The sequence below is a fragment of the Paralichthys olivaceus genome, chromosome 4 (assembly GCF_024713975.1).
Source record: "Paralichthys olivaceus isolate ysfri-2021 chromosome 4, ASM2471397v2, whole genome shotgun sequence".
Lineage (NCBI taxonomy): Eukaryota > Metazoa > Chordata > Actinopteri > Pleuronectiformes > Paralichthyidae > Paralichthys > Paralichthys olivaceus.
Genome location: NC_091096.1, coordinates 11976396 through 11994867, shown reverse-complemented (window position 1 = coordinate 11994867; position 18472 = coordinate 11976396). Strand labels below are relative to the sequence as shown.

General features: G+C 40.2%; 1 protein-coding gene across 2 annotated transcripts in view; it reads left to right on the top strand.

Annotated features, from left to right (window-relative positions):
• The window catches only part of vps13a (vacuolar protein sorting 13 homolog A), a 34794-nt gene that overhangs the window by 14911 nt on the left and 1411 nt on the right, over positions 1-18472 (top strand). The window contains exons 38-75 of one of the 2 annotated variants that reach the window (XM_069523680.1): positions 154-410; positions 709-893; positions 1054-1197; positions 1542-1751; positions 1912-2055; positions 2193-2294; positions 2436-2585; positions 2664-2922; positions 3221-3381; positions 3714-3817; positions 4127-4439; positions 5052-5188; positions 5910-6207; positions 6577-6681; positions 6851-6997; positions 7444-7575; positions 7692-7825; positions 8452-8523; positions 9840-9972; positions 10587-10644; positions 10829-11000; positions 11487-11640; positions 11821-11967; positions 12112-12193; positions 12286-12355; positions 12569-12683; positions 12779-12892; positions 13123-13268; positions 13378-13459; positions 13622-13735; positions 13943-14018; positions 14253-14416; positions 14561-14606; positions 14719-14842; positions 15029-15143; positions 17677-17762; positions 17984-18107; positions 18392-18466. In XM_069523680.1, coding sequence (XP_069379781.1) covers positions 154-410; positions 709-893; positions 1054-1197; positions 1542-1751; positions 1912-2055; positions 2193-2294; positions 2436-2585; positions 2664-2922; positions 3221-3381; positions 3714-3817; positions 4127-4439; positions 5052-5188; positions 5910-6207; positions 6577-6681; positions 6851-6997; positions 7444-7575; positions 7692-7825; positions 8452-8523; positions 9840-9972; positions 10587-10644; positions 10829-11000; positions 11487-11640; positions 11821-11967; positions 12112-12193; positions 12286-12355; positions 12569-12683; positions 12779-12892; positions 13123-13268; positions 13378-13459; positions 13622-13735; positions 13943-14018; positions 14253-14416; positions 14561-14606; positions 14719-14842; positions 15029-15143; positions 17677-17762; positions 17984-18107; positions 18392-18466 — 5251 coding nt within the window. The remainder of the gene's footprint in view (positions 1-153; positions 411-708; positions 894-1053; positions 1198-1541; positions 1752-1911; positions 2056-2192; positions 2295-2435; positions 2586-2663; positions 2923-3220; positions 3382-3713; positions 3818-4126; positions 4440-5051; positions 5189-5909; positions 6208-6576; positions 6682-6850; positions 6998-7443; positions 7576-7691; positions 7826-8451; positions 8524-9839; positions 9973-10586; positions 10645-10828; positions 11001-11486; positions 11641-11820; positions 11968-12111; positions 12194-12285; positions 12356-12568; positions 12684-12778; positions 12893-13122; positions 13269-13377; positions 13460-13621; positions 13736-13942; positions 14019-14252; positions 14417-14560; positions 14607-14718; positions 14843-15028; positions 15144-17676; positions 17763-17983; positions 18108-18391; positions 18467-18472) is intronic. The other variant, XM_069523681.1, reaches the window with a different exon arrangement.

Below are 18472 nucleotides of genomic sequence, written 5' to 3'. Positions count from 1 at the left end.
TCTCTGAATTGTAATAATTAGAAGATTGATGTTTTTAGCAGAGGGTTCTGTTGTTTCTCTGTTGCTCCACTGATCTGCACTATGTAAGAGGAGCTGATTACACTGGGTTTACCACTTTTTCTTCACTAACAGCACTTCTCTGTTATCTCCCAGAATGATGGCGATGCGTCCTGGTGCAGAACAGAACATGATGGTGGAGGTGAACTATCGGCAAGGCCGTGAAGGCACCTTGTTGGACATGTTGGTGCAGGACGTGTACTTGTGTGCCAGCATGGAGTTCCTGCTCACTGTGGCAGATATCTTTCTTAAGGCCACCCAGCAGGGTTTTGCTCAAGTGCCCCAACACAAGAGCAGCTCTGGAGCAGGGGAGAAAAAGAATATGAACTCCTCTGTCACATCTAAAGAGTCCAGTGAGTTACAGTAACAGTAAACATTTTGTGTGATGATAATATCACCCAAAAGGATTTATTTGATTTGGCAAAATGAAAGTATCTGCTAGTTTTTCTGATTCAGACACAGCAAAGAAAGGATGTCTTTGCTTTTCTTTCTTTGGTATCGATGGTGGCGTAATTGGGTTTATACTGTGAATTACAACAATTATACAAGTTATAAATGTGAGCAAACAAAGAATTAAATAAAATTACAAGTTGCACTCTGATGTCATTAAACCTGAACTGACATTCTCCTCTGATACTCTGCTGCTGTCAGCTGCACCTCCAGCCGTGGTGTCAAAGACGGAGATGAACATTCTGGTGCGAAACCCGGAGATTGTGTTTGTAGCTGACCTGACGCGTGCTGATGCCCCCGCCCTGGTGATGACCACGGAGTGCGAACTAGTAATGAAAAGTGGAGCAGAGGGATCAAATATGACTGCTATCATCAAGGACCTCAAGGTTTGTATGGTCCTTTGAATGCAACCAAGAAAAAACAAAAGATTCAGTATTTTATGTATGTATGCACTTGAAATTGACTATTGAAAGAGTTAAAAGATGATCTTGCATGCAACAATATTTCAGTATATAAGCTTTGTTTGGTTTCTGGTTGTTATTGTAGGTGGTGGCGTGTCCCTTCTTGACTGAGAAGAGGATGAACAATGTGACCACAGTGCTGCATCCGTGTAAAGTTTTCTTTCATAGTTCTCAGTCTCCCACCACCCCTCAGGCGATGGAGGTCTCTATCAATGCTCTCACACTGAAGGTAGTTGTTGTATTAAATTTACATCAATGAAATGATAGACTATGTTGTTCGATTTATATGTCGAGTGCTTCATCAGCAAATTTAAAGCTTTTACCAAACATTTTAACTTTTGATCCTGTTCTTAATAGGATCAACTTTTTTAGCCATGTGCCCTGTATTCATCCTTTCAGCTAAAAGACAGAAGGACAGTCAGTATGTCTGATTACTCAATGATCCTTATTTTATGAGAAGTATGGAGCTTGTTCTAAATAGGCAACACACATACATGGGTTTGTATCGGGTACAGGATTATTGGTAAATGTAGCATCGAATGTTAAAGCAAAGAAAATGTTTTATCTGCACAGGTCTCTCCAATCATCATCAACACAGTAATCACCATCCAGTCAGCACTTACTCCCACAGTGGAAGCCCCTGAGGAGCTGGATAGTCCTGTTCCTGTTGACCTGTGGGAGAAACGAGGCTGGAAGGAGCTCAAGCTCTGGTTCCTAGAAGAGGAGGGGGACGAAGACACAAGGTCACTGGTCCCACTGATACCACAGGGAGAGTCTTTACAGGTATTTAGCTGCATTGTGATGTAACTGATGACACCGCGTGTCATGAGTGATTGTATGCTATAATATAGTCAGATTATTTTTATAGTTTTTATTTATTAATGTTGGTTCCTTTTATATCACAAACAGGGTGTGACATATCATTGGTTATCTATCCCTGTAGGTGTCCATCAAATCAATCTGTCTCACTCTGGAAGCTGGCGTGGGACATCGCACCATCCCCATGCTCCTGGCCAAGTCGTCTTTCCATGGAGACGTTACCAACTGGTCCACTCTCATTAACCTACACAGCGAGCTCAACCTGGAGGTAATACACACAAGTAAAGGCCTGTATACAGTAGATTTACTCCCTAACCATGATCCTACACTCTGAAATATAAACCTGTACCACTGTTATTGTTTATATACATTTTTTATACATTCTTATGTTGTTTTTTGCTTCAGGTTCACTATTTCAATGAGGTGATGGGAGTGTGGGAACCGCTACTGGAGCCTTTAGAAGATGAGACAAGAGATGGATTCAGATCATGGAGACTTGATTTGAAGGTACTGAGATATGTGCACGCACACACACACACACACACACACACACACACACACACACACACACACACACACACACACACACACACACACACACACACACACTTAGTGTTACTAAGTGTTTCTATCTTATCCTTCAACCAGATGAAGAAGAAGCCAGTGAAGTACACACTCTCAGATGAAGTGGACTACAATGTTCCAGACTATAAGACAGTCATCACCATTAGAAGTGAAGACCAGCTCAACATCACGCTCTCTAAGTGTGGCCTAGCAATGCTGAGTAACCTGGGGATGGTAAGAACAGGGCTCATTTAGACAGAACATCTTAAGGATGAGCGTGGCCATCCATAATTTTCCCATTCTTGTCTTCAGGCATTTGCAGAAGCTGCCAAACAGACAGCTGAGTGCTTCCAGAAGGATGAAGCCCCGTTTGTGGTGAAAAACCGCCTGGGCCTGCCGGTGTCAGTCCGCTACAGTGAGATGTTTCGCCCCATCGGAGAGCAGGGCACTGACTGCACTGTGGAGCTGCCAGATGGGCAAACACTTGGGATGGACTATTCAACCACAACAGACTCTGACCAGTTCTCAGCCATGATCTCCCTGAGTGAAAAGGACTACTTCATACTACCTAGTAAGTGAAATTTAGTACGCAGTTATACTGAATTAGAAAAGTCAGTTGTAAATTGTTACAGTATCTAATCTTCCCCATAATCCTCGTCATTTAATGAAACTTGTAGCTCACTGGCTAATGTCTGATGATAAATTAGCAGTAGAATCTGTTGATGGAGATTATACTCTCTTAAACCAATATACCTCTTAACTTAACTTAACCCTTTCCTCTCTTTTTCTTCTTGATGTTCATCTAATGTAAGAAAAATGTCAAAATAACATGTATGTACTCAGTGCTCTTATTTTCGCTCTTTCTCCAGCTCCGGTGGGCCACACCTCAGCCAGTGTGATCCCCCTGATCAAAGTGGGCAGAGGAATGTACAGTGTAATGCACAAGGATTCTGGAGTGACTCGTTTCCTGGTCTGTCAAATTTACTCCGTGGAGGGAAGCAAGTACATAAAGATCCGTTCTCCTTTCCAGGTACGTTACCCATTATCTTATGCTCATTTCAATAATTATTTTTTATCCAATTTTAAATATGTAGTGGGTTGAAATAGTTATAGAACAGCCACTTTGTTCAAGACCCTGACTGGATCTCTAATTGACTTCATCTTTATTGCTAATTGACTATTTACCAGTGTCAATTAATCAGGCGGTTCCTATAAGAGGCTGCAATTACTGTTTATCAAGAAATACTCTTACTTCCTTCCAGATTCAATTGAAAATAAATAGAAATTAGCAGCAACCCCAAGATGTTTTAAAATATAAGAATAACAGATGAGGTCTTTACTGTTGTCTTTCCTGTCCTGCAGATTATCAATCATTTCACGATACCATTCAAAGTGTTTGAAGGATCAACGTGTCTGGGTACTGCTCTGCCTACTGAAGAGTTCTGTGTGCCTCTGGACTCATATAGGTGAGAGCAAATGTAACAGTTTATTTATTTGGTATATATATATATATATATATATATATGTACCCCGGGGTGCCTGCACTGGGTGGTTCTGTAGTGATGTTCGGGGTGTTGTTTTGTACATCTGTGGTTTTGTGTGTGGGAGACTTCCGGTAATGGAGGTGTGATGGTGTGGTTCCAGACAGGTAACCAGGCTGGCTCCAAACACACCCCCCTTATTACAATCCCTTTTTCTTCCTCTCTTTCTCTAGCTGTTCTTTTTTTCTACTACACACTCCTCCACCCATATTAAGTCTTTGCTGCCCCCCTCAGGTCTGAGCTGAGCCTTCAGCCGGTAACGGAGGACGACACTGAAGATCAGGTTGCACAGTTTGAGTGCTCAGAGGGCTTTAGTTATGAGGATGTCAGGAACCAGCAGCCTGAGACACGCCTCCAACAGACCTGCCATCGGTGCGGAAACCAGGATGGTGTGATGAAGGTCAACATTGTGCCAGTAAAGGATACTGTGACATTCAAAAACACAGGTAGTATCGGGGAGAACTTTGACGTGCCCTTTGTGCTCCACCTGTGGCCTTCCATCCTCCTGCACAACCTGCTGCCGTATCCCATCACCTACGACCTGCAGGTAGGAACTGACTGGTTGTTGCGATCATTTTTACCTTCACATTTTGTACAATGACCTATTTATCAGGCAGTGGTTTATTATACTGTAATTAATAGTATACCAATCTAATGGCAGAGACTGGTCAATCTGCTTTATTCAAGTTGTTTAAGAGTTAGTATTCCATCACAGTGGAATTAATGAATTTGAAATTGGGATCCTTTTAACTTACAAGCTTGTCGATACTTATATTGGCTGACCAACAGCAACATATTCATATTTTTTGGACACAGCTGAATTTTCTTTCACAGCATCCATGTTTGCTTAGTGTTGATCTTCAAACTTATATTTTCAACAACACAGCTGGTGAAAGCAGAGCTGTTCTAAAGATCTCTGTCAGATAATGGGTGTTTCGACATCAGTAACTGCTGTAGTATCTTCAAAATGATCAACAGTAATCTTTATGCAACAGGTAGTCAGAAGAGTCTACATCATAAATATTATTACAGTAGTTCTGACTCTGTCACCATATGTTGTGACATATATATTAAATATATATATAAACATATATATGAAAATGAAATAGCACAGATTCACTGTTGTACTCAGTGCTGCTCTATGGCTGCTGCTCAACAGGACAGTGGAGTTTCTGCTCCTGAAGCCACTCTGGACCCAGGCTACTCTGCACAGCTTCACACCGCCGTCATCGACCGCTCTAAACTCAGTCTCCGCCTGCTGAACTACTTAGCTCAGGATTGGTCTTCTGAATACAGGTCTGTCTTCAGTCTCATCATGATGACTGTTTATCTTTCTGATCATTAATTGAGCAAAGCGTTCACTATCAGTTTGACCTATTGCATGTCCTCTTGAGCCACCAATGTTAAGTTGTTCTGCTACGAATGCCATCACGAGCAGACAATCATGACACTAAAGCGTCTGAGAGGCAGCTTGTGTAAATGTTTGGGTTTTACACTGTCAACAGCAGAGGGACAAACATAAGCAAGGCTGTTTGTCAACTTTGCACCATGCAACCTATGGGCGCACCTGCTAGCGAAGGAGGAACCACAGACAAGCAGAGCAACGTCAAGTGTTCATCCTAATCTGACTTGTGCGGGCCAGGAGTATTTCAATATATTTTAACAAATTGCGTGTCATGTCAAAATAGTTCGAGCTTAATTTTTAGAAAAAGTGACAGCCGTAGGGTCTTGCTGCTCTCCTTGCCTCACGCTGGGCTCATAGAAGGATAGGGAGGTTCAGGAACAGAGCCATAGAGCAGTTACTATTACTACAATTATTGTAATCAAATACATTTTGCAGAAAGTGGTCCTGACTGAACTGTAACTCCTGGTCATAAGTAACATAAGTTATTGGAGAGGGTCATAGTTCCCAGATATTGTTTTTATTTCCTCCTAATACAGAGAGATATGAAATTACCTCTCTTTGTTTACCATCTTCAACACGTTTCCTGATTAAACAAATGTCTCTCTTATACAGTCTCCAGAGTAACCAGGAGGAGATCACCTTCATCGTGTTCCAGTCTCTGCGAGAGGATGATGACGAGGATTATGGTGAAGGGACAGAGAGGAAGAGGGCTGAGTTAGACATAGCAGTGCATGTTAAATATGACCTCGGCCAGACAGTGATTGCCATCCACTCACCATATTGGATGGTGAACAAGACGGGAAGGTTACTGCAGTACAAGGCTGATGACATCCACCGTAAACACCCTCTGGACTACGACATGCCCCTGCTCTTCTCATTCAAGCCTCGGTACTTCCTGAAAAACAATAAGGTAAAGAGAAATTATGTTTTACCTCAAGTGTAAGTTATTAAAAATATATTTTATGTATAACTGGTCTCATCTTCAATACACTTTCTAGCTGCCTGTTTATATGTTATTTTCTTAAACAAATTGCCCTTAAGGTGTAAAACTGGCTCTAGATTTCTTAATATTTTAACTTTTTATTTCTTTTATATTTCTTCAAGACCCACATAAACACTTGATAATTTAAAATTGCTGCTGTTGTGCATAGAGTTGCACTTTTTTTGATTAATCGCCTACCAAAAACACTCTACTGGAATACTGAGATTTGTATACAGTACAAAATGAATAACTTCTGTAATTTCTGACCGTACATTACTGTGATTCTTTTCGTTCCAGGTCCGCCTTATGATCTCAGACAGCGAAGCCTCTGATGAATTCTCCCTGGATACAGTTGGTAGCCATGGAGATGTGAAATGTAAAGGCAGATTCAAAGATTACCTGGTGAGGTTTTGCCATACACGTCAACATTCAGAGATAAATTACTGTTCTTTTACTTAAAGAGCCATTGGACAGACTTTAGTGTGTGTCTACGACATGATGTGTTGTGTAAGAAGTTCACGATTGTCCTGTGGACACACCAAACATTGGTGTGATGTTTGTCTGTCCTCAGGTTGGTGTGAAGATTGACGCGAGCAGTTTCAGTCTCACACGCATTGTGAGCTTTGTGCCCTTTTACATGCTGGTCAACAGGACCAAGCACAGTGTCTTCATATGTGAGGACGGGCAGGACAACTGGACTGAGGCTCACCCAGAGCAGGTCAGAACCAAACCAAATATTTATATATTTTTACTTGCACATTTATTTTTTTTAATACCAGAGGTTTTACAGAATTATAAAGTGGTCCTCTCTATGGAGGCCACCATGTTTTTTACAGTAGTTCAAACTGGACAAACTGAAGACCTTTTGAGTTTTCATGAAAATTGAAGGCTACCATGGGTATTTTTTATGTTTTTAAGGGGAGGTGAGGGGTATTCAGCTGCAACATGAAAATTCACCACTAAATTCTACACACTGAACCTTTAACTTGACTGAAATAATATTCTGCACATAAAATATCATCTCAAGTCAAAATCAGTAAAACAAATGTATCCATTATCAATAGTCTACTTTTAGGTTTGTAATATCTACAATGTATAACTCAAAATATACATCTGAGAAAAATATGTGAAATGTAAAAAGCATTGTTTTATTCCACATCTTAGTCAGCAATTCCTTTCTGGCCGGAGAACGACACCAAGCGGGTGAAGATCAAAGTAGAAGGATGTTTATTGCCTCCTCGGAGGATTGACTTCACACGACCAGAGAACTGTCTACTGCTGCACCTGGACAACTCTGTACGTAGACATGCACACACAAAGGGATAATGTTTGTGTGTGCATCATCATTTTTTACAGGATGTGCTATTTATATGAAAAATAGTTCATGTATGACATTGCTTCCTGTTCTGTAGCTGGGTGGGATCATTGTTGATGTGAACCTATCAGACCACGCTGCCATAATCCGATTCTCAGAGTACCACGATGGCGCGGCCCCCTTCCTCATCATCAACCACACCACAGACCAGACTCTTCTTTTCCAGCAGAGGTGAGAGAACAGCAAGGGGGACTGTCACAAGGACATCAACAGACAATGTCCAATGGTGTCTCTTTGTGTCAGTACTAAATACTTAAAGTGATGGATGTAGTTTGTAAATAGGCTCAGACTGAGAGCAGTAGGGATATAAATGGTTCACACATCACATTATTTGGACTCCCTGCAGGCCTGATATCACCTTTGGATGAAGTTAGTCTAATACATTCTTTGCATAACATTTCCTATGGCTTTATATCATCATATTACCAGGGCTCTGTGGTAGTAAACCTGAGTGGTCCAGGTTTCATTTGAACTGTGTTGTGAAAGAAAATCTTGAAAAATCAAAGTCGATGTTTTGCTCACTGTGCTGCGCCCGTTCATTCAGTTTCTGTCCATTATTTTTTAATTGTTTTCTGCTAATTTTACATTTCTTTGCAGTTTATGTTTCTCAATTAAGTTTTCTTGTCATATTATTCATTTTATTAACAGCATTTTTAAATTTTATCAAGAGAGATGTTTTGCATGTTTGTAAATGACTCTTCTCTGTTGTTGCAGCAGCCGTTAACTTTTTAGTTAAGAGCCAGCAGTGTTAGTTCTTGCTGATAGAGATTTATGTTTTTGTGTTGTTGGTCATGCAGCAACTGGACAGAAAACAAGTGGGTGCCTGACGAGCTGCTAGATCTCTCCTTTTCAATGGAGGAGGAGGACAGGTAGAAAAAGTGAAAGGGGAAAAACTCTTCTGACGCACTCTGAACTCAAGAGATAGAAGATAGGAAGTAGGAATGCGAGGGGATAACAAAACAGACTAGAAGTGTTGCACTACATTTTTTTATTGCTGTTGCACTTTCTGAAGATAAGGAAGAAAATCAAGCCTGTAATTGGAAGAATTTGGACATATAATTATAAGTTAAATATAGCAGCAGGTTTTTACCGGAAGCAAAAGTGAAACTGAAAATGATGGTAATTACATATCAGAAAAAGAGGATAAGCCATAAAAGTCACCAAAGAAATTAATCTATCAAGCATAAAGTAAAAGTAAACAGATACACAACAGTAAATTTAGAACAATACATCAATTTAAAAGAAATGAATGATGAAGCCGAGGATGACACCAGGTGGAAGAAGGAAGCGTAGCATGAAAACGCTGCTCAAGAGCACAGAGACCCACTCAGTGTAGATTTATTATTATTAAAAGACTAATGTCACAGTCCCTTGAGTGCAGAATGTGGTCAGTAGAGTGCAGGTAAAGATAAGTAGAAGAAGACTGCTTCTGTTCTGGTTGTGTTTTGTGTAATCTGCTCCTCGCCTTGCCAATGAGAAATAAACAGTGTGTCGGCCTAATCATAAATTATATAACATTACATTGTGAAGTCACTCTTGGATTTTGATATGTTTGCACATTTGTGTTATTGTTTATATGGTTTTATTCTGATCTAAAATGTTTATGGATCATTGGAGTAGAAAAAAGGAGCAGGTTAGACATTTACTCATTTATTATTCTGTTCCTTCAGTCTCTTATCAGGTGTTCTTGCCTGGATGGGATTCTGCCAAAGGAATCACAACTCCTGCTTCTTCCAGTTGTTCTGTTGTGTCGACTTTTATTCTCAGATTTTCCATCTCTATCCGCAGGTTACGGCTTCCTACTCGCTTTATTTATTCCATTCTCTCATGTCTGCTCTGTCTCAGCCGAAAAGTTCAGAAACTTGTGAATGTATATTATGTAGGTATTGTGGACTTCTGGGTATTTGGCCGTTGTGCTGTCGTTCTCTCTCATGTTTCTGTCTATTCATGGGACTTGTTTGTGCGCTCTGTCAGACAGGTACTTTGGATTGGTTGGTTGTTGTGGTGGTAGATTCTTGGTGGCTAGGCTCTGTTCTATCTTCCTCTGTTCCTTTACCATTGTCAGTTTCTCATTATTTGCTCTCTGCTATTTCAAATCTGTGGAATATTGTTATAGTACTTTTTTGCAACACATGCTGCTTGTATTTACTGTGCATATGTCTGGGTGGGTTTCATGTGCATGCAGCTCTCAGAAAATAACGGAACAGTACGAGCTGGAGCCTGGGAGAGCTGTGCATTACACCTGGGCCGAACCCACAGGGTCCAGAGAGCTTTGCTGGAAGTGTGGCACCTACACTGGGAAGCTGAAGAGTGAGGAGGTACCTGAGCCAGAATAATGTTTGTGCCGGAGTTATAATATTTATTCATTCTAAATAGTCTTTAGACATCTTTAGATGTATAAACATCTTACCATGTCAAACTAAAGCTGCTTTTGTCTTTGTCTGCACGAATCACTCAGCTTTTACATTAAAACATTACACTGAAATAAATGTATAATTCAGGTCATATAAGTTAACTGAACTATTATCAGTGAAGTATTTTTACTTTCTATACTAAGTTTGTAATAGTATTTTGAAAACCAGATATCGCTAACCCTGCATGTCAGCTGGCCCTGGGTTGTTTCAATGCATCTACCATAAAGGCTGAAATACAGGGGCACTCCTTATTTAGCTTTGGCTGGTTTGACCATCGAGAAACCAATGAGGAATGGCTCGACCACAGTTCAAACTTGTTTTGGAAATGCAATCCTCAGTTGTCCAATTTGGTAACAATAGGTATAGCAAAAATGTAGGCTCCTAAAAATGCTGTCCTCAAATTACTTTCCTGTAATTGCAGCCTCTGATCGTTTTTGTGGTGATGTGATTGTGTACTCAAATGAAGTATTTATGTGAATAACTGTTTGTTTAAACAGTGTGTTTTCTGGCTTCTGTAGGATCTGCGTGAGGACATGAACAACGAGGGAAAACTGTTTGTGATCTCCTTCTATGAAGGTAAAGTACAACAAGCTTGAAATTAAATTCCCAGGCTTCTCACATGCATTCTGTAAATGTGCTTTACACAATCGTATAATCACTTAAAATGATGTCAAAAATACAGTTTATGACAGCAAGGGTTTTCCTTTGAGAGAAATGAAGTGTTTAATCAGTATGGTTTGTGATTGTTGTTGATCCAAAGGTCTCCAGCGTGTTGTGCTGTTCACTGAGGAACAACGCATCTACAAGCTGCTCTGTGAGAGTGAGAAGGCGCAGCTGGCCGAACAGGAGATCATCCTGTCGCTAAAGAACATGGGCGTGTCTCTGGTCAACAACAGCAGCAGCCAGGAGGTCTCTTTTATGGGGATCACGAGGTAGAGAACCAGCAACATATTTACACATTCATCCATGTGATGAAAAATATATAGACTGGATCATACAGGGCAGGTTTTCATATCATGGCCATGGCTCAGTACCATACAAGTAAAAGGTGACAATGTTGTGTGTTTAAATCATGAGTCAACATGGTTTTCTGATTTGCTGTTGAGCTTCATCCAGACTTAGACATTTTATACTCAGAAGAAATTTCTTTAGCCAAAAATGTAGATTGAAATCATACATTTTGTTTTGTGTTTAGTTTTATTTTAATGTATACAGGTGTAACAAAATTAAACTTAAAGGTCAGATATCTTCTGATATCAGAAGAGGCTGTTGTGTTAAATGATTGCTGCCGTAGAATTTTATCATAGCAACAGAATGTATTACCTGTACATTATTTAGTTTAACAAATATATTACCACAGCTTTAAACATAGTAGGCTACTTGCATGATTTTTTGCACTTTCCTGTCTCTTGTCGTAGCTCTGACGTTGTGTGGGAGTTGAAGCCAAAGAAAAAAAATCGGTGGAAGACTCTTAGCACCAAAGAGGCTGAGATGTTGGAGAACAACTTCAAAGATTACATTGAATCTGCTCCTATAGACAATGCCATCATCGACCTGGAAAACAACTTCCAGGTTACTCCAGAAATATTACATATTAAATATACCAGATTTTGACAGAAATATGTACAATCTGGACATTTTTTTAAACAATTGCATGTAACTTGTGTAGGGTATATACATTTTGAATTCATAGTGAAAATAATAATTTGTTGCAGCCTAAAGGTTAAAGTTTGTGGTGTTTGAAACTTCCAGGTGTCCTTTACTCCCAATGGAATGGACATGCGGATGCTTCAGCCGTGTGACGCTCCCCTCAGGAGGCACTTCCTGCCCGGGGTGAAGGTGGAGTACAGTGTCTCGCCACGACAGAGTGCCTACCGTGTCCAAATCCACCGCATACAGGTGAAGACGAGAGTAGTTTGAAATAATAAAATAAATCTCAAACTTTTAGTCTTAAATTTACCTCCACTAAGATCCAACATATCATTGCCTGCTCTTCTTTCCTTCCACACAACAGTTTAACATGTGCGTCCTTTGCTCGTACAGATTCAGAATCAGCTGCCAGGAGCCATCTTCCCCTACGTTTTTTACCCTGTAAAACTGCCGAAGTCTATCACTATGGACTCAGGTCTGTTATTCCGTCTTGTATGTTTAATTGGGATGACACATGCTTCAGTATTTTGGTCTGTACTGTGATTTTATTTTTGTTTTTTCTTACAGAGCCCAAACCTCTGACTGATATCAGCATCGTGACCAGAACAGCAGGACACTCTGACATCTCTCGCATCAAGTAAAAGTTTATACCTTGATTCCCTCCTAATGATTCACTTTTTCTTATTTTTAAGCTGCTTTTCTATGTTTTGTTCAGTCTTTCCTACTCTTAGCAGGCAAGACTATTATTTTGGATATTCCCTATAATCTGAATTCTCTTTTTTATTTGAAAAGCTTGAATGTTTTCTCAGTTTGGCTCCTAAGTGCTTATGCGAATGTCTGTCCACCACAGGTATTTCAAGGTGCTGATTCAAGAGATGGATCTGAAGCTCGATCTGGGCTTCCTGTATGCCATCCTGGACATGTTCAACCCGGAGGACGCCAGCAGCATGAGCTCAGAACAAGAGGTCAGATACACACATTTACACCCTCAGTTAACGTAGCTTTTGTCTTTTGTTCAGATTCATGATCCTGTTTATTTGTGCTTGTTTTACTCCTCCAGGTGGAACTGTTTGAGAAGGACATAGAATATATCAAGACAGAGCTGAACCATGTGTCTGCTGCTGACACTTCTGCCATCAGCCTCTATGAGTACTTCCACATTTCCCCCATCAAGGCATGTGACGTTTTCAGTTTCATAATCATAGCAGCATACTTCTTAACCAATCATAACACTGTCCCTCAACAACATCTTGACTGATTTAAAAAAAAGAAGAAATTAATTTGATACATTTTCTGTCAGAACAAAATAAAGCAAGAATAAAACAAGATAAAAATCTATTTTTAAGACACAGGTACAGAGTATATATCTCTGAGTGATGATTACTGATGTGTTTGTGTTTGCAGCTGCACCTGAGTTTCTCTCTGAGCACAGGAGGAGAAGACGGGATGAAGTCGAAGAGAGATACAGAAATCATCCCAGTCCAGTCCCTCAACCTGCTGCTGAAGAGCATCGGAGCAACGCTCACCGACGTGCAAGATGTGGTCTTTAAGTATGTAGGCGACAAATGAATTGTGCACAGTGGTGTTCGTTTATTTGTGTGTGAATGTCGTGGGAGGGGTACGGTGCTACTCGACTGATTTATATGTCATTTATTTCAGGCTGGCCTTCTTTGAGTTGACCTTCCAGTTTTGCACCACTCAGCAGCTACAGTGGGAGGTCATCAGACATTACTCCAAGCAGGTAACACACACAGACAAACATGCAAAATGACAATCATATAACAGCACAGGAACTGCAGAAGTGACTTTTGTTCCTTTAATTTATGTTTTTCCTATTTGAAGCTGTACAGTGTAAAAACAGCAAACCAGGCGCTGACACACGTTTCTATTTACTGTATTTCAGGCTATTAAACAGATGTACGTGTTAGTACTGGGCCTGGATGTGCTGGGAAACCCCTTTGGACTGATCAGAGGACTGTCAGAGGGAGTGGAGGCCTTCTTCTACGAGCCCTATCAGGTGTGATGCAACAGCTGACCATCAGTAACATGTTGTATCAGTGTTGGATTTTGACATCATACTTCCTTCAACCCTCAATACATTGTCAGAATCTAAAGTGTGTGAGCCGCTTTTAAAAGCTGAATGTTTTCGAGTTTTCGAATGTTTAGGTCAACATTTGTTGCACAGCTTTCAAAAGTGTCTCAATGTGTTGTTGGGGTTTTCCAGGGAGCCATCCAGGGGCCAGAAGAGTTTGTTGAAGGAATGGCTCTTGGGGTAAAGGCTCTGGTGGGAGGAGCTGTAGGTAAGCACCAAATGAATCTATACATAATATCTCTGTTCAGTGGAACCTGATCCAATTTAGTAGAATATAGAAAAGGGTAGAATAGGTTTTCAGTTCTATTTTATTCTGATCTATTCTTACATACAGTATAAAGTAAAATGGAATACAATGAGACATAGTGACAGTTCTCAAGCAAGAACAAATAACCATTTCATGCAGTGTTGTAACTTGTACACTTTCATATCTGCCGTGCAGGTGGTATAGCAGGTGCGGCCTCCAGGATAACGGGTGCCATGGCAAAGGGTGTCGCGGCCATAACGATGGATGAGGAGTACCAGCAGAAGAGACGAGAAACTATGAACAAACAACCTAGTGGTCTGAGAGAAGGGCTGACCCGCGGTGGAAAAGGACTGGTGTCTGTATGTTTACCTTTTTTTTATTTTATTTTATTGCAAATCAGTAGAAGACACACCTTTCTGATTCTCTAAAGAAACTGAGCACAGGGATTTTGACATAATAAGTAATTTAAAACTATTTGATGAAGTAGATGTTTTTCATTTCAGGGGTTTGTCAGTGGGATCACAGGGATCGTTACCAAACCTATTAAAGGTATGTTGACCTTTAAATGAAATAAAGAAATCTCATTGTCTCTACAACTACTAGTATTCATATTAATTTCCACAAGTATGATGAAGATGATGATGATGATGATGATGTGCAGGAGCTCAGAAGGAGGGTGCAGCCGGCTTCTTTAAAGGTGTTGGGAAAGGTCTGGTCGGTGCAGTAGCCAGACCCACAGGAGGCATTATCGACATGGCCAGCAGTACGTTTCAAGGGATCAAGAGGTATGGTTGTTTCTGTGTGTGCAGTGTGTTCTCCCACTGTGTGTATGTGTTGATATGTTTAGAAGATTTAAGAACATGCTGTTAGTGACATGGCAGAGGAACTTTATATCTGTGTTTGCATGTATGTATGCATCTGTCTTCTGACTGCACGCATGAGGACAATTCTGCATCTCGTCGGGTTTTTAGGGCGGCAGAGACGTCACAAGACATTCAGTCTCTGCGTCCTCCTCGCTTCATCCATGAGGATGGTGTTATACGTCCATATAAGGAGAGGGAAGGCCTCGGCAGTCAGATGCTCCAGGTAAGACGCAAATCTCTTCATCACCAGGCCTCCATAGTCGGACTTAATAAAAGTAAACCATCCTCCCTTCGGCCTGCTTTATTCTAAGTATTCTTAGGTGTTATACTTGCTTAAGAGAATTTATTGTCCTGTTAACGTATCACTAGAAAGCAAGTCAGGTCACTTTTCTCAGTTCCAAAGCAGATATGACGGAGATATTTGATGTTTTGACTCATTCATAGGAAGAAATATGTATTTAACTGCAGCAGATCTACTGTGCTGTGCCACCTCACTCTTTTCATCCCTGCTAATATTCAAATTACATGATCGGTTTCATGTCCTGTGATGTGTAAAAGTTCATTTTCTTGCATATTAAGCTACATCTGATTGAAAGTGTTGTCCTCAAGAGGGAAGAATTCATAATATGTTGTTGATTAGCACATTACCCTGAGTGTGAATCAGAGCCAGTGTGTCAGTCTCATGAGTCTCCCTGTAGATTTTACTGTTTTGGTGCTGCCTCATTTAAACGACAAGCTTTAAGCTGTGGCTCACAGTGTTGTGCTGACGTTGTCTAACAGTCCTGCTGGATGGAGTGGGTTAAAGTGTCTGCATTGGAGTCTCAGGTCAGAGCTTTAGTATTTAGATAATAGTTGGGACTGTGTGTAGGATTTTCTCTTAAATTTACAGATGTGACAAATTTAAGTGCTACAGTCATTAAGAGATGAGCTATCCTGGCCGCTTTTTATTTTACCTTTATATGCAACATTATAACAATGTTTACTAGCCCTGTTTGGACTCTTTCATTCAGTACAACATGGTGTCTATGACCAGAAAATTCATTTTTCCATTGAAACATAAGGTTTGGAGCAACAGCTTCACTGCTCCTTTAACAGAAATCTCTACCAGAGAGATTCTGCAAAAACTGATTCACTTCGTTTGTCATGTTTCTCCTCATTTTACTTATTTTCTATTCATCCTTTAATTTGTCACTCATCTGTATTAACAGCTGCAGAACTCGTCTGTCTCTTTCAATGTGTTTGTAACTCATTGTTCTTCTCCTGCTAAATGCCAATGACCACAGTTCCACTACAAATCACAGTGAACGCCACATTTTGTGCGTAGTTTTGTGTTCCTGTTGTAGCTGTTGCTTGAAATCATCTACAAATACATTGTGGCTGAAATGAATCTACTTTATTCTGCTTGTAGGAAACTCCTGACAGCAAAGCAGATGGACAGAAACAAACATAACTGTTCTTAGTGCAACAAGATAAAGAAAACATTCAAAAATACAGCAGAATATTCACCAGTAGAGGAAATACAAGGACAAACATGCTCTCACCTTGGTCTCAGTGACTTTAATTGACACAGTGTAGCATTAAAGTTCTTTATTTTAGTTCCTGCAGTGCTCTTCACATATGATTAATAAACTACTGCATTAGCGTGTTAAGCTTCATCCCATTCATAGGCACATTTACATTTTTACAAAGCATATGAGTGGCTCCAAGAGCTTTTACAACATTGTTCAATGGAGCAAGTTGAGATCAGATATGTCTCAGTTAATTATTATTGAGATGAAGAGATAAATAAACCTAAACCTTTAGCTGTGTGTCAGGAGATTTGAAGGACTTAGTTGTGGTAACTTTGGGGAAAATAAAAGAATGAACATTGGAGGATCACAGTGAGACATTGACCACCTGGTGTTGTCCGTCCTGAGTGATCCTCTTACCTGCCCAGTGTGAACTGACAGACTTAGCATTGACCACTTGTTATCGTGTCTCTCAGAACGTATGTTACAAACTCGTCTGAACAGGGCCAGAGTGACAGTGGAGTGGACCCTTACAGCAGTGTCCTCGTAGAAACAGCCTGTGTCTCTCTCTGCTCTGACCCTCTTCTCTCTTGTCATGTCCACAGATGAGATTGGTCTACTGTGAATGGAGTAGAACTGGCACAGAGGATGAGGGTGATGAGGAAAAAGACTAGAAGCTAGAAGTGAAAGCTGTAGTCTGTAGTCAGTGCTGCAGTTTGTTTTCTGTCAGTCAGCTTTGGTACATTTAAACTAGAGAAACGCCTTTGAGTAAAAAAATATTTTATTTTATATTTGTATTTGTGTGTTTCCTTTATTTTTTCCTCTGTCATTATCTTTGATTTGGTTTTTAAACTTTCTCTTCTTTTTACCTGCCTCTTTTTTTCCAATCATTTCCAACAAGATAAACCTTCTTGTCATTGTTTTTTGGCCGTCCATTATTCCCTCATAAATAATGTCTGTTTTCTTCATTAATAAATATTTGTTTCATCATCCTGTCATTCATTGCCTTTTGTTCTCAATAAAATGTGTTTAAACTTCCACCTTCATTTTCATTATTTCATGCCATCTTTCCTCACTACCCCCCAACATTTTTCTCTTCCATTAGAGCAGAGGATCATGGGTAGCTCATGCTTATTTGCAGTAAGACAGTTGGAGTGTAGATAACTTGGTATAGAAGTATTTCAGTTTATTTCTGGGTTGTAGTCTTTCATCATGTTGTTTGTTAATCGTCTCTCTGTCTTCTTTCAGAAAATTGAGAATGGACGTTTTGCCAAGTACAGATACTTTGCTCATGCCAAGGTCAATGATTGTGATTTCCTCATGATCACCAAGAGGTGAGGTTTATTTGGCATCTGAGGAGAAGGTTTTACTGTGTTATTGTTGAAATGTTATTGCTAAAATGGAAATTTGATCATGTCTGTGCTCTTAATTAGAAGTTGTTAAATCAGTATCCATACCAGTGATGGGAATCGTGTGCATTTAGACCCACTGGATGGTGTTGATTAGCTTTTACTTTTTCCTCTATCTCATTTTAACTTTGTGATTTCTTCTGCAGGGGAATATTCTTTGTGACCAAAGGCACATTTGGTCAGCTGACCTGTGAATGGCAGTACCTGTTCGAAGAGTTCACCAAGGACCCGACGATTGTAGAGGACCGGCGACTACGTATCGAGGCCAAGGTATAAAAAGTCAACTCCAAATCCAAATCAGCCGCTTTTTACCCTCAAGAGTGTCATGTTGTCATCCCTCTGCACCAGCGACAGCCAGTCGATGTCATCATGTTTTTTTCGGGTTGTCCGACTCCCCCAACCTTTAGGGTATTTCTTCAAATGTGGTACAAATGTTCACCTGGACTCAGAGATAAACTGATTAGATCTAGAGGTCAAAGGTCACAATAAACTCTTTCATATCACAGATTTTTAACAGTAATTCAGCAGATGATTCTTTGTCTTGTGTTCTGCAGGAGAGAGTAAAATCCGTCTTCCATGCCAAAGAGTTTGGTAAGATCATAAACTTCAAAACTCCTGAGATAGCCACGGTGAGT